This window comes from Micromys minutus (assembly GCF_963924665.1).
Source record: "Micromys minutus genome assembly, chromosome: 20".
Taxonomy (NCBI): Eukaryota; Metazoa; Chordata; class Mammalia; order Rodentia; family Muridae; genus Micromys; species Micromys minutus.
The window spans coordinates 22,260,056-22,275,987 of NC_137955.1; the positions used below are offsets into that span (position 1 = coordinate 22,260,056).

Here is a 15,932-nt window from a genome sequence, read left to right on the forward strand (position 1 = left end):
CAAGATACCCTCCACATTGCAAGCGATCGATTCTGTATCTTTTGTTTTGTTTTTGAGACCAGTTTTATTTTGTTCTGTGTAGTCTTGGATGTCCTGGAACTTACTCTGTAGACCAGGCTGGCCTCCGACTCAGAGTTGCCTCTGCTTCCTGAACGATGGGATTAAAGGCATGTTTGCCAGCCAGTGAGTCGGTGATTTTAATTTCTATTATTGCTATGGGATATTTATTAAAATCCAGGTTATTGTTTACTGGTTCTTAGTCGGTGTCAAAGTCGAGAGTACTATATTAGGTACCCTATGTTGGTGGGCCATTGTGTGCACTGTTCTTGCTGTGTGAAAGTAGCAAGAGGCTTAACGCAGGCACATTTGCTCCATTTGAGAATGTGTAGAAAATCAATGTGCTTTGGAAAGCTGGTTAGAGGCTCACTTAGGTGCTGTTTAAACACTTGAGGGAGAAACAGATAATAAAACATTGAAATTCTTTTCACCCAGATGAAATTACAGAAGCCAAATCAGGGACTGCTACTCCACAGAGATCGGGATCCATCAGCAACTACCGATCTTGCCAAAGGAGTGACTCCGATGCTGAGGCTCAAGGCAAGCCCTCAGAAGTCTCTCTTACCTCATCTGTGACCTCCCTCGACTCCTCTCCTGTTGACGTAGCTCCAAGACCAGGAAGTCACACAATAGAATTTTTTGAAATGTGTGCAAATCTAATTAAAATTCTTGCACAGTAAACCTAAAACTTTGCTTATTTCTTTGATGCAATAAGCATGCATAATAAATAATAGCCAAATACTTCCATTTACCAAGTTATATATATGTGTGTATATATAACTAAGGATCGGCCTTTGGAATGCAGTTTGCACAGGGACTGGGAAATGATTGATTGTTAAAAGCCTAAAGTGCAGAAATGAATCCCATATTCAGTAGGTTCACAGAACATAAAGGACACACAGTGGATTGCAAGTCTCAGGCTTACTTGATTTTTGACCATTTGAATTTGCTGTAAAAGGTCTCTGTTGGCCATAAATTTACCATGAAGCCTTCACATATTAGACCATGCTGATGTGTCTTATGTTAGCTTCATGAATTTATTGGGTGAGTTTGCCTGGAATCCCCATAGACCTTATTAGATGATGCTGTTTTCTGGGTTCCTTAGCTTCAGAAATAGCTCCTTTTTCCCATTTTGGGTAACATTGTGAACTGTTTCCATATCCCTCTTAAAATGCTATTTTTGTGTCATAAGTCATATCAGATAACAGTCTAATTTTCTTTGACTTGTAAGCCCCAAGCCTTTAGAATTTATATGTGCAGACCCTCTGAGCCCTGAATTTACTTTTACAGTTTCCCCCTTACGTTTTGTATATGAAGTGCTGCTTCGGCTCCAGGAACTGAGTTGCTCTCCCTGTACTGAATCATGTTGCTTCTGTCAGTGCACAGACACACTGTCATGGCAGCCAGTATTGAATGTCATTTGTTGGTGTATTTTTTAAGTCAGCCCAGTGCATAGAACGGACATCGTTTCCAAGCTCTGAATGCTAGGATTGGATTTCAAACCCCCGATTTTATTCTGAACAGTATCTAAAGAAAGAAAAGTTGAAAGCATATAGTGACTGCATGTGTATCTACTACTTAGCTCCTACAACTACTGTTCGGACATAGTTGCTCTCTAGAGCCACACATGTATAAAATACAGATATGCACATATATTTGAGCATATGTTTGCTTTTATTCTGAACCATTGAGATGTTAAGATACATATCCCAGCCCTCAATACTTGAGCATCTCCTAAAAATAATGATAATGTCTTTTCAAAAACCTCCTGAATCCATTATAAAATGAATAATTTCTAGACAGTGCCTGGCCTTCAAGATTCAATGATAACTGTCCAGAATCCCATTTAAGTTATGGCCTGATTTCATTTGTAGTTTTTTGATCAGGTTAGTGACACTGCTTTGAGAAGATGGAGAAGAAACCCCTTCTTCAGAATGGCCAAGTTTATTTCAGGTTTTAATTACAAAAGAAAAAGGTAATAGTGAGGGGTTAAAGAGGTTGGATCTTTCTTCCATCTCTGATTTATGTGCCTCCTTGTTTAGTGGACTTAAAGTCACACAATATGAAGCTGGTACTGTATGAGCTAGTAATTAATTTTGTATTGGCCATATTTGGTTTCTTTTAAGTTTAAGAAATTGGCCAGAGGCTCTAGCTCAGTGGTAATGCTGAGTGATCTCCAGCAATGTGAAAATACATTTTCTTTAAACATTAATCATCCCCCCTTTGTAAGAGAGACTCCCCCCTCCCCACCGTATTCATTTAAAAATATTTTGCCCCATTCCCAAATCTGTTCAGCACTTAGGTAACCAGATGGGAAGGAATTTGGAGGACGTGGTAGTTTGCATAAAAGATTATGCTATAGTTTATGCACTGATTTCCGGACAAAAAAAATTGATACTTCTTTTTGTTCGGGGCTTGTTTTATTCAACTTTGATTTGAATGCTGTATGAAAGGGTGGAGACTCCTTTGACATGAGTTCCCAGCTGTGTTCATACCTGTGTGTGCCCTCTGCATGGGGCTCACGGACGTCACTTATGCTGTCTGAATGCAGCGCTGTGTTCCCAGTGTGTGGAACTGAAGGCTGCATTTGTAAAGTTACAGATTTGTAAATAGAACTAAGTAGTATCTGTGTAAACTGTTAGGGGGACGGGGCACAAAAGGAGGAGCCAATTAAATAGGACCTTCTAAAATTTGTTAATTTTGTAAACTTTGCTTCTTTTATAAGTTATTCTGTGATTCCTTTTAGTTACCGAGTTTTATTTTGAATATATTTAAATATTGCACTTGTATAAATGGTATTATAGAAGCAGACTATCGCAGTCAAAAAAAATTTTTTTAAAGCTAGGATATCTGAAATGACAATTTTCTGTTATGTATGTCAAGTTGGAACAGAATTTTCACAAATGTATTGTAGTTTGCAAATTCTTATCCTGAAAATGTAAGGGGAGTCAATGCAAATGATTTTTAATCTTTTTTTATTATCTTTTCAGCAATTTATATTTTTTTTTGTGATTTTATGCAACCATATTTTTACTTCGTCTTGACAACTGAAAGCTGTAAGCTGTTTTTGCCAGAAAAGTACTGTATACATAGTTTTAAATATAACGGATTTTGCTGATATGTAAAAATTTTGCCATTAAAGTTGATTTCTCATGAAAGGAACTTTTCTACCAAGTTGGAAGACGTGAGAGCTTAATATATCTAATTTAAAGTAATTTCACTGAAATAAACACCATTTCTTTTACTTTGGTTATATTTTTCTTAAGATGCTTTTGTAGTGTTTTGGAGTTTTAGATAATTTTATATAAATTCTCTCCCTACCTTGCACTATCCTTTGGATCTTTGATACCATTCACTAGTGAACTAATGTGGCTGGGTGTGTAAGATATGTATTCCAAGTGGCATCTTGGGAGAGAAAACCATATTGTCTAAATTCTTCTCAACCCCCCTCCTCCAGTTGTTCACTGTGGGCTTCATCTGACATGATGAATGAAATTCCACACACAGCCTAACTGTGCGTCGGTTGTTGGGAGGACCCAATCATTGTGGTTCATGTATGTTTTCCCAGAGTAACCTGATTTAGAACGATGGCATAATAAAAAAAAATCATTTTTCACCTGTTACACCGTCTTTCTTATTTAATCAGGGGTGGGGGTGGGCACTTGTTCATTGATAAGTATCTGGGCTCGCATGTGAACTGAGATAGAAAACAGTGCTTGGTTATATTTCCGTATTCAAAACATTAATTTCAGACAGTGGCAGCCGCGGTGGCCATCACAGACCAATCACAAACACAGGACCTGAAACCCATCATCACTGCGGTTCAGTTACTGTTAAATCTAGAGCTCAGTGTTCTAGAGGCGTTTGCTGGATTGCCGGCCTTCTGAACATTCAGTCAGAAAAGCTTCATTAAAGTTGTTATGAACAGCATGTAAAGTTCTTTTGGAGAGCTCATTTTTTTCTAGACATTCTCCATGGTTTTCACACGAAACTGGCACGTGAAAGCACCATCCATTAAACAAACTGTCCTCTTATGAATGACTAAGCTTCGGTTTGTTGTAGAGGCCAATCAATAGTGCCAAGCATTTAGAGGCTGCTCAGTGCCTTGGCAGACACTGTCAAGCCTTCACCAGAGTAGAGTGCACCATAGTTAAGCTACCATAAGAGACTGGGAAGAGGAACAGACCCTCAAGCACTCTGTATCCATTCACATGGCCACTGTGAACCATTCATGACATATATCACCAGGACAGCAAGATACAGGTCCTGCTCCACCCATCTTGTTAGGGATGGACGGAGACACACGTAGACACTGAAGTACAAAAATGGCTAAGTATGGAATGTGACCACATGAACCTCCATCCAGACTGAGGAACCTCGCCTCCACCAGAATGTCTATTACGATGAATGTGAGCGTGAGGTGCCGCAGACCAGCTCTGCCATGGGAAGGCCTTCAGAGGAGTGAACACCGAGGGCAGGAAACACTGAGGCCCACTTTAGCAGCTGGTTATTTTTAACATACTGACTTCCTCGTCCACTCTCACACACATTAATGAATGTAATCAATTTATTAATAAAAAGTGCATCTGAAGTCACCATTGATCTCAAACTCTAGATATACTGGGAAGCTGTTGAGATTATTATATAAGGAGTACAATTTTGTCATTGGTAACAGACCTTGTCAACTTTTTTTTTAAAATATGAGGTTCTTTTCTAATAAAAATTGTGCATGTGCGTGTGTGTGTGTGTGTGTATGTGTGTCTGTGTGTGTGTGATTGCATGCCATAGCACACTTACTGAGGCTAGGTGACTACTGTCTTTCCAACCAACAGGTTCTAGGAGTCATGTCATGAGGCTCAGCAGCAAGCATCCTTACCTGCTAAGCCATTTCACAAGCCCCTTGCTTTGTTCATTTCAAGAAAAGGTCCAAGACATAAATATGAATAATCATTTTGTCAGCAGTTCAAAAAAAAAAAAAAAACAAAAAACAAAAAACGTTGTGTTCCACAAAACCATGGAACTTTATAATAGCTTTAAAGAACTGATTTTATTGGAGCTGGCAAGATGGCACTGATTGCTCTTCCAGAGGTCCTGAGTTCAATTCCCAGTAAGCACTTGGTGGCTCATAACCATTTATAAAGGGATTCGATGCCCTCTTCTGGTGAGTCTGAAGACAGCTACAGTGTACTATATTTAAAAGAAAGAGTTGATTTTATTCTAAAGGATGTGTACGTGCAGGCACTTGCAGAGGCCAGAACGTGGTGTTGGGGACTCCAGAGTTGTAATTAAAGGAGGCTGTGAGCTGCCAGATAGTGGTTGTTGGGAACTGAACTTTGGTTCTTTGAAAGAGCAGAGTCAGTGCTCTTAACTGCTGAACTCTGTCAGCTCGTAATGGAATCTTTACTCACTGTTGAAAACACATAGCAGCAAAAGCACCCTGGCATCATAGAAAAATGAATGCTATTATTTAGAAATACCTTTGATGAAGCAGTGACATTTGGCTTATGAAAGTGAGCCTGGGAATCGAGAGTCTTGCCAGGTAACATAGCCAGGTCTCACTTCAGAGTTTCTCTGTAGAGTTGTGATACAGGAGCACATCGCTACCATTAGAGTTTGCTGTCATTATCTCAAAGTAGCGGTTCTCTCACTGGCGTTTTAACAGCCAGCACCAATGCTCACTTTTGTAAAAAATGGCAATATGTGTGAGTTTTGGGTCCGTGAATGCTCGAAGAGGGCAACCGTTCCCCTGCAACTGGAGTTACAGATAGTTTTGAGTCTTTACGGTGAGTGTAGGGAACTGAACCCATAAGAAGAACTCTATAAGAAGAACAACAATATCAACCAACCAGACCCCCAAAAACTAAACCACCAACCGAAGAGTACACATGGGTGGACCCAAGGCTCCAGCTTCACGTTTAGCAGAGGATGGCCTTGTTGGGCATCAAGGGAGGAGAGGCCCTTGGTCCTGTGAAGGCTTGTGCCCCAGTGTAAGGGAATGCCAGGGTGGGGAGGCAGGAGGGAGTGGGTTAGGGGTGGGGGAGCACCCTCACAGAAGCAGGGGGAGAAGGGATGAAATAGGGGGTTTCTGGAGGGGAAACCGGGAAATGGAATAACATTTGAAGTATAAATAAGAATATATACAATAAAAGGAAAGAAAAGAAAAGAAAAAGATTTCCTCTTCCATAGCTATGTCTATGTTTGTGTCAAGTTGACAAAAACATACTAGCACAGTCCCTCTTTACATGTATTTCAGCTTAGCCTTTTTCCTCGCCTGCATCTCACGGACCCTCAGCGGCTAGGCCTGTCTAGGCTAGGTTGGAAGCCACATGTCCCCGAGGACTGTGTGTATTGCAAAGCACAGCTGCAGGGCTCTGGCTTTCGAGCCCGCAGTCCACTCCTGGCTGCAGTTAGAGGGTGCTTCTGGTGTCCCTACTACAAATCCCATAGTTCCTAGGGTGCCGCAGTGACTTCTGGGATCAGTGGTTTGGTAGAAGGGCGCTGGCGGGTAAGAAAGTCTTCTTCTCTTCTGTCCGCTTGGCTGAGCTGTTAGAACGTCACGGGATGATTTCATGCATTTTTATAAAGAATTAGGAAGCACAGACAGGCAAGGCAGATTAGAATCCAGACAGCATAATTTCCGCTTCCGGTGCCAAAGGGCACGTGGAATGTAAACACGGACCACGAAGTGATTCTCTGGTAACTGGCTGCAGGTAGGAGAGAGGGAAGCAAGGGTAAGGGTACTGCGTGCAGGAAAGAGGGGCGAGGGTGACCCGGTAAGGTCCACAGAGCCCTCGGGCATACTTCTGTCCTTGGCACAGGGCGCTGTGGCAGGGTTTCATGTGCCGGCCCGGCGGCCTGAGGAGCTGCTATAGCGGGTGCTCATTTTTATTGCAGCCAATGCATGGGGCAGTTTTGAATCCTGGATTCTCCGTAGGTAGCATTTTGAGGTAATCCGTGTCTCTTAATTCTTCACGTCCGGATTCATCTCTCCCGTTCGGAGAGTTGTGATTCCAGCCGGTGTCGTTCCATCCTGCCGCGCATCCTCTCAGGCAGTCAGTACAAGAGGACATTTACTCTGTCGCAAGCCCACAGCTGTGACCTGGTAAAGTGTCAAGTCGAGCGAGTGCTGTGGAGACCATTGTATGGGATTTTAGAATACAGGTGTCATTGTTTAGAATTCTAATGCCGCTCATCAATTCTGTAGAGCACGTAGACTTTAACATCAAACCTGTACTGTTGTGATTTACACGCTTGGCATGTTGTCCCGGCAGAAAGTATTTAGAAGCTTGGCGCCTTACCCATCCAAGTACAGGTCAGTCAAAGCTCCTTCTGTAAGCTGTTTTAGTGACAGGTTTTTACAAACAGCCTGGAGGCACAAGAAGCTCACATCGTAGGATGAAAACAGTTTTGTTGAGATGTAAGTTGCGTGTTACACAATTTCCCCGTACAGATTGTATAACTCAGTAGCCCCTTATTGCTGTTCACAAAATTGTGCCATTATGCCAATTGATTCTAGGACGTTTTAATCACTGAGAAGAGGAGCCCAGACTCACTACTTGACAATTGTCTGTATTTTCTCCCTAGCAGCATTTAAGATTCGGGATCAAGTCAGAGCTTACATTTTCCTTGGGGAAGACGTTCACACCTGCCAGGATTCTTCCCTCCTTTCAGCCTGGTCAACTTCTTTTCTTTAAAGCTCACCTTTATGAAGGCCCTAGTGTGCCTTGTCTGACCAGGTCATTGGGTCACTCTGGGTAGCACTTACCTGTATTGTAATTGAATTCAGTCTCCTCGTCCACAGGCAGTTTGGGAGAAAATACAAACTTGGTATTGTCCTGGTAACACATTCTCGCCTTTTCACCTTAGTAGGCCCTTGATGCTGCTTGCTGTTTCCCCTAATCTCCACAAAGACTGTGTTAGATTTTTTTTTCCATCTTTCTCAGGTGCATACATATATTTATTTCTTTTTCCTTTATGTTCAGTAGATGGCTACAACTTACTTCTCTCAGTAGTGTAAAATTTGGGGACGTGAAATCCCTAACTTTGTGTTGGCTCTGCTCCTGAACTTTGGTAATGCCTTCATGTCCCCCTCCCTCCCCTTCAAGTTGGAACTTGTCAATTTCTGATGGTCTCTGTCTCCACACTCTTTAACAGTTTCATCTCTCTTTCCGTTTCTTTAGCCTTCCATTGCAAGGTGTCCAGGGGTGGGGGGGAGAAGGACACATGCCCGGGAGAGGCAGCAGGGGGTGTGGCAGAGAGCCACCTTCTGGGACTTAACCCTCATCTGTCCTCAGCACTTAGCGATAGTGGCTTAGCCTGGGAGGTACGGAGGGTGGTTGGAGGCTCCGAGGTTTGTTAACTCTGATTTTCTCATTGTTCTCTTCCTCAGACTTTCCCCCTTTCCCTCATTCATATGTATAAATATATGGAGAGAGAGAGAGAGAGAGAGAGAGAGAGAGAGAGAGAGAGAGAGAGAGAGAGAGAGAGAGAGAGAGAGAGAGAGAGAAGAGATTTCTCAGACAGGAAATGTATTTCCCCATGTTACGATGAAACCTAGGAGGAAGCTTCCATAGTCCTGATTCCCTAGTGCAGTTTATACTCCATTATGTCCCCAGGATTTCCCAGAGTTCACTGCTCGCTGGAGAGCACAGGGTTTGCCTACATCAGCCTATGTACTCTGTGATTGCTGTGATCTGTTACATTTTCTCTTGTTTAGTAACAGGCCTGTAACCTATAAGTTCCTCAGTTCTGGTAGAACCCTGGGGTTGTTTGTAGGAATGACTGATAGCCACCCTCACTTCATTGCTGTTCTCTTCCTGTTACTTATGTTCCGCTGCAGCCATGTACATCAGAGACTAATACCTTGGTATTGCCAGGTACTTACTGCTGTCTTCCCTCCTCCCTCCCTCTCATAATGCCAGTTGTTTGATCATTTCAAAGAGACCTGAGTTCATTGCTTTCTCCTTAGGACTACAGATTCCTCTAAGAAGGGATAAAATTGTACACACTCCCGAATGCACACAGCATCTAAGCTCTTTCTACCCAATTGTAGGCATTCCGTGTATCTTAAAGCCCAGCTGTGTATCTCGTGAATGACTGGGTTTCTTTGTCTTGCTGCTGAGTACTATTGAAGACTTCCAGTATCAGCCTTGTTCTATCAGCGCCTCTTCCTTTCCTTAAGACTCACATATCATGTTAGGCTTACAAAGCCATTTTATGTTGTTTTATTTTTATTTATTTATTTTTATTTTTGACTTTCCCAATAGTTTTGTTGAGCCATCCAATATTTAAACCTTCTAAGACTCTCCTGTAGTCAGGCCTAGTGGCACACACTTGAAATTTTAGCATACGAGAGACTGAGGTAGGGGGATAAGGATTATATTTGAGTCCATCCTGAGCTATAATTCTGAGTTTCAGGACAATTGTATATCCAGGGAATCCTGTTTCAAAAAGACCAAAACCACTCAAAGCATAAACTATTTGTATTAAGGAGAATTTCAGTATTTAAGGAAGGGGGAGGGGCAATGAGTTGGTCACGTTTGTCTCCCAACTTCATCAGGGACGTTCGAAGTGATCAATGTCACCAGCTCCTTGTCACTTCTCACCACTAGTGATTGTGAAAGACTTTCTAGGTATCACACAGTTTCATACGAGATACATAGCTGTTCTTAAAGGAAAAGGTCCTTTTGAAATTCACTCATACTGTTATTAAGACAACTAAATACAGGAGTGACTTATTCGTACTGTCATATGTCTAGTCTCCATTGTGATGTCTTTTTTTTTTCTTACAACTTTATTTTAAAAAGAGAGATACATGTACAGGTTTTAAAAAGCATTTTGGCATAAAATTATATGAATATATTTTTTTCAGTACTTGATTCTTTTAGAGGTTTGATAGTATGCATTGAAATCTTACTAGTTACCATAAGCATAAAGTACATGTGGAACAGAACGTAACATGGAAACAGTTTTCTTGGTGTGTATAGATTAAACATAATGATTTCTGAATACCAAAAATTGCCACAAGGCTATATTCTTAGCTCTTGAATTATTAATGATTTAAGGTCTAGGAGTACCACACTCTGAGAGGGTGCTATACACTTTTTTTTTTTCCTAAGAAGGAGTGAGGCTTTTACTTTTTGTCCTTTTTTTTTTTTTTCTTGAACTTCATATAGTCTGTGAGTTGTTTGTGGGGTGTTCAGAGCTTTCTGGGGCTAGTATACAATTATCAGTGACTGCATATTATGTCTGTTCTTTTGTGAGTGGGTTACCTTACTCAGGATGATATTCTCTAGATGCATCCATTTTCCTAGGAATTTTCATAAAGTCATTGTTTCTGATAGCTAGTAGTACTCCACGGTGTAAATGTACCACAATTTTTGTATCCATTCATCTACTGAAGGACATCTGGGTTCTTTCCAGCTTCTGGCTATTATAAATAGGGCTGCAGTGAACATCGTGGTGCATGTGTTTGTGTTGTATGTTAGAGCATCTCTGGGGTATATACCCAGAAGTGGCATAACTGGATCTTCAGGTAGTACTATGTCTATTTTCTGAGGAACCGCCAGACTAATTTCCAGAGTAGTTGTACCAGCTTACAACCCCACCAACAGTGGAGAAGTGTTCCTCTTTCTCCGCATCCTCGCCAGCATCTGCTGTCATCTGAGTTTTTTGGCCATTCTGACTGGTGTGAGGTGAAATCTCAGGGTTGTCTTGATTTGCATTTCCCTGATGACTAGTGATGTCGAGCATTTCCTTAGACGCTTCTCAATATTCCTCAATTGAGAATATTTTGTTTAGCTCTGTACCCCATTTTTAAATAGGATTGTTTGATTCTCTGGCATCTAACTTCTTGAGTTCTTTGTTTATATTGGATATTAGACCTCTATCAAATGCGGGATTGTTAAAGATCTTTCTCCAATCTGTTGGCTGCCATCTTGTTTTCTTGACAGTGTTCCTAGCCTTACAGAAACCTTGCCATCTCATTATGTCCCATTTCTTGATCTTTGGTCTTAGAGCACAAGCCATTGGTGTTCTGTTCCGGAAATTTTCCCCTGTGCCTATATGTTCTAAGGTTTTTCCCTACTTTTTCTTCTGATAGTTTCAGTGTACCTGGTTTAATGTGGAGATCTTTGATCCACTTGCACTTCAACTTTGTACAAGGAGGTAAGAAAAGGTCTATTTTCATTCTTCTGCATGCTGAGTGCCAGTTGAGCCAACAACATTTGTTGAAGAGGCTGTCCTTTTTCCATTGAATGTTTTCAGCTCTTTTGTCAAAGATCAAGTGACCACATGTGTGAGAGTTCATATCTGGATTTTCTATTCTGTTCCATTGATCTACCTGCCTATCTCTGTACCAGTACCATGTGGTTTTTAACACAATTGCCTTGTAATATAGCTTGAGGTCAGGGATGGTGATTCCCACAGATATTTTCTTGTTGTTGAGAATAGATTTCACTATTCTAGGTCTTTTGTTATTCCAGATGAAATTGCACATTGCTCTTTCCAACTCTATGCAGAATTGAGTTGTAATTTTGATGGGGATTGCATTGAATCTGTAGATTAGTTTTGGTAAGATGGCCATTTTTACAATTCTGATCCTTCCAATTCATGAGCATGGGAGATCTTTCCATCTTCTAAAATTTTCAATTTGCTTCTTCAAGGATTTGAAGTTCTTGCCATACAGGTCCTTCACTTGCTTAGTTGGAGTGACACCAAGGTATTTCATATTGTTTGTTACTATTGTGAAGGGTATCTTTTCCCTAATTTCTTTTTCCGCATGTTTGTCTTTTGAGTAGTGGAAGGCTACTGATTTATTTGAGTTAATTTTATATCCAGCCACTTTACTGAAGTTGTTTATCACTCTATAAGTTCTCTGGTGGAATTTTTGGGGTCACTTAAGTATACTATCATGTCATCTGCAAATAGTGATATTTTTACTTTTTCCTTTCCGATTTGTATTCCTTTGATTTCCTTTTGCTGTCTAATTGCTCTGGCCAGGACTTCTAGTACTATGTTGAATAGGTAGAGGGAGAGTGGGCAGCCTAGTTTAGTTCCTGATTTTAGTGGGATAGCTTCAAGTTTCTCACTGTTAAGTTTGATGTTGGCTATTGGTTTGCTGTATATTGCTTTTATTATGTTTAGGTATGGGCCTTGGATTCCTGCTCTTTCCAAGACCTTTATCATGAAGGGGTGTTGAATTTTGTCAAATGCTTTCTCAGCATCTAGTGAGATGACCATGTGATTTTTTTCTTTTTTTTTATATATATGGTGGATTACATTGATGTATTTTCATATATTAAACTATCCCTGCCTCCCAGGGATGAAGCCTACTTGATCATGGTGAATGATCGTTTTGATGTGTTCTTGGATTTGGTGCAAGATGTGTGTTTGATGTGTTCTTGGATTCGGTTTGCAAGAATTTTGTTGCATCAATGTTCATAAGGGATGATTGGTCTGAAGTTCTCTTTCCTTGTAGGGTCTTTGTGTGGTTTAGGAATGAGGGTTATTGTGGCTTTGAAGAATGAGTTGGGTAGTGTTCCATCTGTTTTTATTTTGTGGAATAGTTTAGAAAGTATTGGTCGTCAATAAATGTCTGATAGAATTTGATACTGAACCCATCTTGTCTTGGGCTTTTTTTTGGTTGGGAGGCTTTTGAAGACTGCTTCAATTTCTTTAGGTGTTATGGGATTATTTAGATGGTTTATCTGGTCCTGGTTTAACTTTGGTATCTGGTGTTTGTCTAGGAATTCATCCATTTCCTCTAGATTTTCGAGCTTTGTTGAGTATAGGCTTTTGTAGTAGGATCTGATGATTTCTTGGGTTTCCTCAGTTTTAGTTGTTATGTCTCCACTTTCTTTTCTGATTTTGTTAATTTGGATACTCTCTCTTTGCCCTGTAGTTAGTCTGGCTAAGGGTTTATCAATCTTGTTAATTTTCTCAAAGAACCAGCTCTTGGTTTTGTTGATTCTTTGAATGGTTCTTTTTGCATCTATTTGGTTAATTTCTGCTCTGAGTTGATTATTTCTTGCTGTCTACTCCTCTTGGGTGTATCTGCTTCCTTTTGTTCTAGAGCTTTCAACTGTTCTGTCAAGTTGCTAGTGTATGCTCTCTCCAGTTTCTTTTTGGAAGCACTCAGAGCTATGAGTTTTCCTCTCAGTGCTGCTTTTCTTGCATCCCATAGGTTTGGGTATGTTGTGTTTTCATTTTCATTAAATTCTAGAAAATCTTTAATTTCTTTCTTTCTTCTTTGACCACGCTATCCTTGAGTAGAGCATTGTTTAGTTTCCATGTGTATATGGGCTTTTTGTTGTCTTTGTTGTTATTAAAGACCAGCCCTTGTCTATGATGATCTGATAGGATGCATGGGAGTATTTCAATCTTCTTATATCTATTGAGGCTTGTTTTGTGACCGACTGTATGGTCAGTTTTGGAGAAGGTGCCGTGAGGTGCTGAGGAGAAGGTGTATTCTTTTGTTTTTGGATGAAATGTTCTGTAGATATCTATTCCAATTGGTTCATAACCTCTGCTAGTTTCACTGTGCCCTTGTTCAGTGTCTGTTTCCATGATCTGTCCATTGATGAGAGTGGGGTGTTGAAGTCTCTCACTATTATTGTGTAGGGTGCAATGTATGTTTTGAGCTTTAGTATGGTTTCTCTTGTGAATATGGTTGCTCTTGTATTTTGAGCATATATGTTAAGGATTGAGAGTTCCTCCTGATAAATTTTCCCTGTAATGAATAAAAAGTGTTTTTTCTTATCTTTTTTGATAACTTTTGGATGAAAATCTACTTTATTCGATATTAGAATGGGTACTCCAACTTGTTTCTTGGGGCCATTTGCTTGGAAGTTTTTTCCCCAAACTTTTATTCTGAGATAGTGTCTGTCTTTGTCTCTGAGATGAATTTCCTGTATCCAGCAAAATGTTGGATTCTGTTTATGTATCCAGTCTGATAGTTTAGGTCTCTTCATTGGTGAATTGAGTTTATTTATGTTAACAGATACTAAGGAATAGTGATTGCTGTTTCCTGCTATTTTTGCTTTTAGAGGTAGAATTGTGTCTGTGTGTCTTTCTTCTTTTGGTTTTCTTCCTTAGATATTTTCTTGCTTTTTCTAGGATGTAGTTTTCCTCCTCATTTTGGGTTTTCCATCTAGTATTCTTTGTAGGGCTGGATTTTTTTTTAGATATTGTGTAAATTTAGTTTTGCCCTGGAATATCTTGGTCTCTCCATCTATGGTGATTGAGAGTTTTGCTGGGTATAGCAGCTTGGGCTGACATTTGTGTTCTCTTAGTGTGTGTATGATGTCTCTCCAGGATCTTCTAGCTTTCATTGTCTCTGTTGAGAAGTCCGGTGTAATTCTGATTGGTCTGTCTTCATATGTTACAAGTCCTTTTTTCCTTACTGCTTTTAGTATTCTTTCTTTGCTTTGGGCACTTGGCGTTTTGACTATTATGTGTTGAGAAAACCTTCTTTTCTGGTCCATTCTGTTTGGGGTTCTGTAGGCTTCTTTTGTGCTCATGGTCATCTCCTTATTAAGGGTAGGGAAGTTTTCTTCTACGATTTTGTTGAAGATATTTACTGTGAAGATATTCTTCGCCCTCTTCTATTTCTATTATCCTTAGGTTTGGTCTTCTCATAGTGTCCTGGATCTCCTGTACATTGTGGGTTAGGAGCTTTTTGGTTTTTACATCTTCTCTGACTGTTCTATGTTTTCTATGTTGTCTTCGGCCCCTGAGATTCTCTCTTTCATCTCTTGTAGTCTGTTGGAGATGCTTACATCTGTGACTCCTGATTTTCTTTTCTTTTTTTTTTTTTTAGGTTTTCCATCTCCTGGGTTGTCTCTTTGTGTTTTCTTTATTGTTTCTATTTCCATTTTCAATTCCTTCATCTGTTTGGTTGTGTTTTCCTGTATTTCTTTGAGTGTTTTGTGTTTCCTCTTTAAAAGCTTCTATTTGTTTATATATGTCCTCTTGTGCTTGTTTAAAGGAGTTATTCATGCCCTTCTTGAACATCTCCATCATCATTGTGAGGTATGATTTCAAGTCTGAGTCCACTCCTTGCTGTGGTGGGAGAGCTGGGTTCTGACGTTGCCAGGTTGTCTTGGTTTCCATTGCTTAAGTTCTTTCATTTTCCTCTTGCCATCTTGTTATCTGTGATTATAGGTGGTGTTCTTGTAGGTGACTGGCACCTGTCTCTCCTGTTGATCTGAGGGCCAGTAGTCTCTGGTAAAAAATTGCTTCTGAGTGTTCTGCTTTTAGCGGGCAAGCAGTGACTGAGCTCTGTCTTTGTGGGCTCAGATATGGGAGCTCTTGTGAGGCTGTTCTGGTAGCTCAGCCCTGTGCCCACAGGTCCTGAGTACTACTGGCAGGGACCTGGCTCTTTCTCTAGGCCAAAACGAACCCTTTTCCAGATAGCACAGTACTTTCTGTTCTCTGAGGACTCCCCGTGTGCTCACCCTGGGCCTGTGTACCAGGGTCCCTTCTGGTCCAGGTGTATGAGAGCCTTTAGAGCTGAACTTTAAGCACTGCCTTTCCCGGGCAGACCCTGTTTCCCACTGGCAAGGCCCTGTGCCTTACTCAGCGCGCATGGGCTTTCCCGGCGGATCATGAGACCCTCAGCCAGAGGCTCGGAGCTTACTGTGGGCCGCAGGGGCAAGGTTTCCATGAGCTCCGCCTAGTCCTCTCTGCGCTTCAGTTACTCACAGCACAATCTCACCAGGCCTGTGTCCCCGGATCTCTGCTGTTCCAGGTGGCAAAGGGCGTGATTTATTTCTTAAATGTCCTTTTAATGCTTTTTTTTTTGGACGTCAGGAGTGAGAGAAGAAATGCGCACTAGGCTCAATTGTGTCTTGTCAGTCTCTGAACCCAAGGGTTGC

The 15,932-nt window shown here is 40.8% G+C and overlaps 2 protein-coding genes across 5 annotated transcripts in view; both read left to right on the plus strand.

The window, feature by feature from the left end:
• PRKAA1 (protein kinase AMP-activated catalytic subunit alpha 1) overlaps window positions 1-3,668 on the plus strand; it is a gene marked incomplete at its 5' end in the record, with an annotated part of 35,310 nt that extends 31,642 nt beyond the window's left edge. For both annotated transcript variants that reach the window (XM_080933650.1, XM_080933651.1), the window contains one exon: window positions 493-3,668. In XM_080933650.1, the coding sequence (XP_080789776.1) occupies window positions 493-737 (245 nt within the window). In that variant the 3' untranslated portion in view covers window positions 738-3,668. The remainder of the gene's footprint in view (window positions 1-492) is intronic.
• A 2,866-nt stretch (window positions 3,669-6,534) lies between these two features.
• TTC33 (tetratricopeptide repeat domain 33) overlaps window positions 6,535-15,932 on the plus strand; it is a 35,093-nt gene continuing 25,695 nt past the window's right edge. The window contains exon 1 of one of the 3 annotated variants that reach the window (XM_080933607.1): window positions 6,535-6,562. The gene's annotated coding sequence lies outside the window, so the exon portion shown is untranslated. Of the gene's footprint in view, window positions 6,563-6,628; window positions 6,768-7,363; window positions 7,475-15,932 lie in introns of those variants that run through there. The other 2 variants (XM_080933606.1, XM_080933608.1) reach the window with 2 other exon arrangements.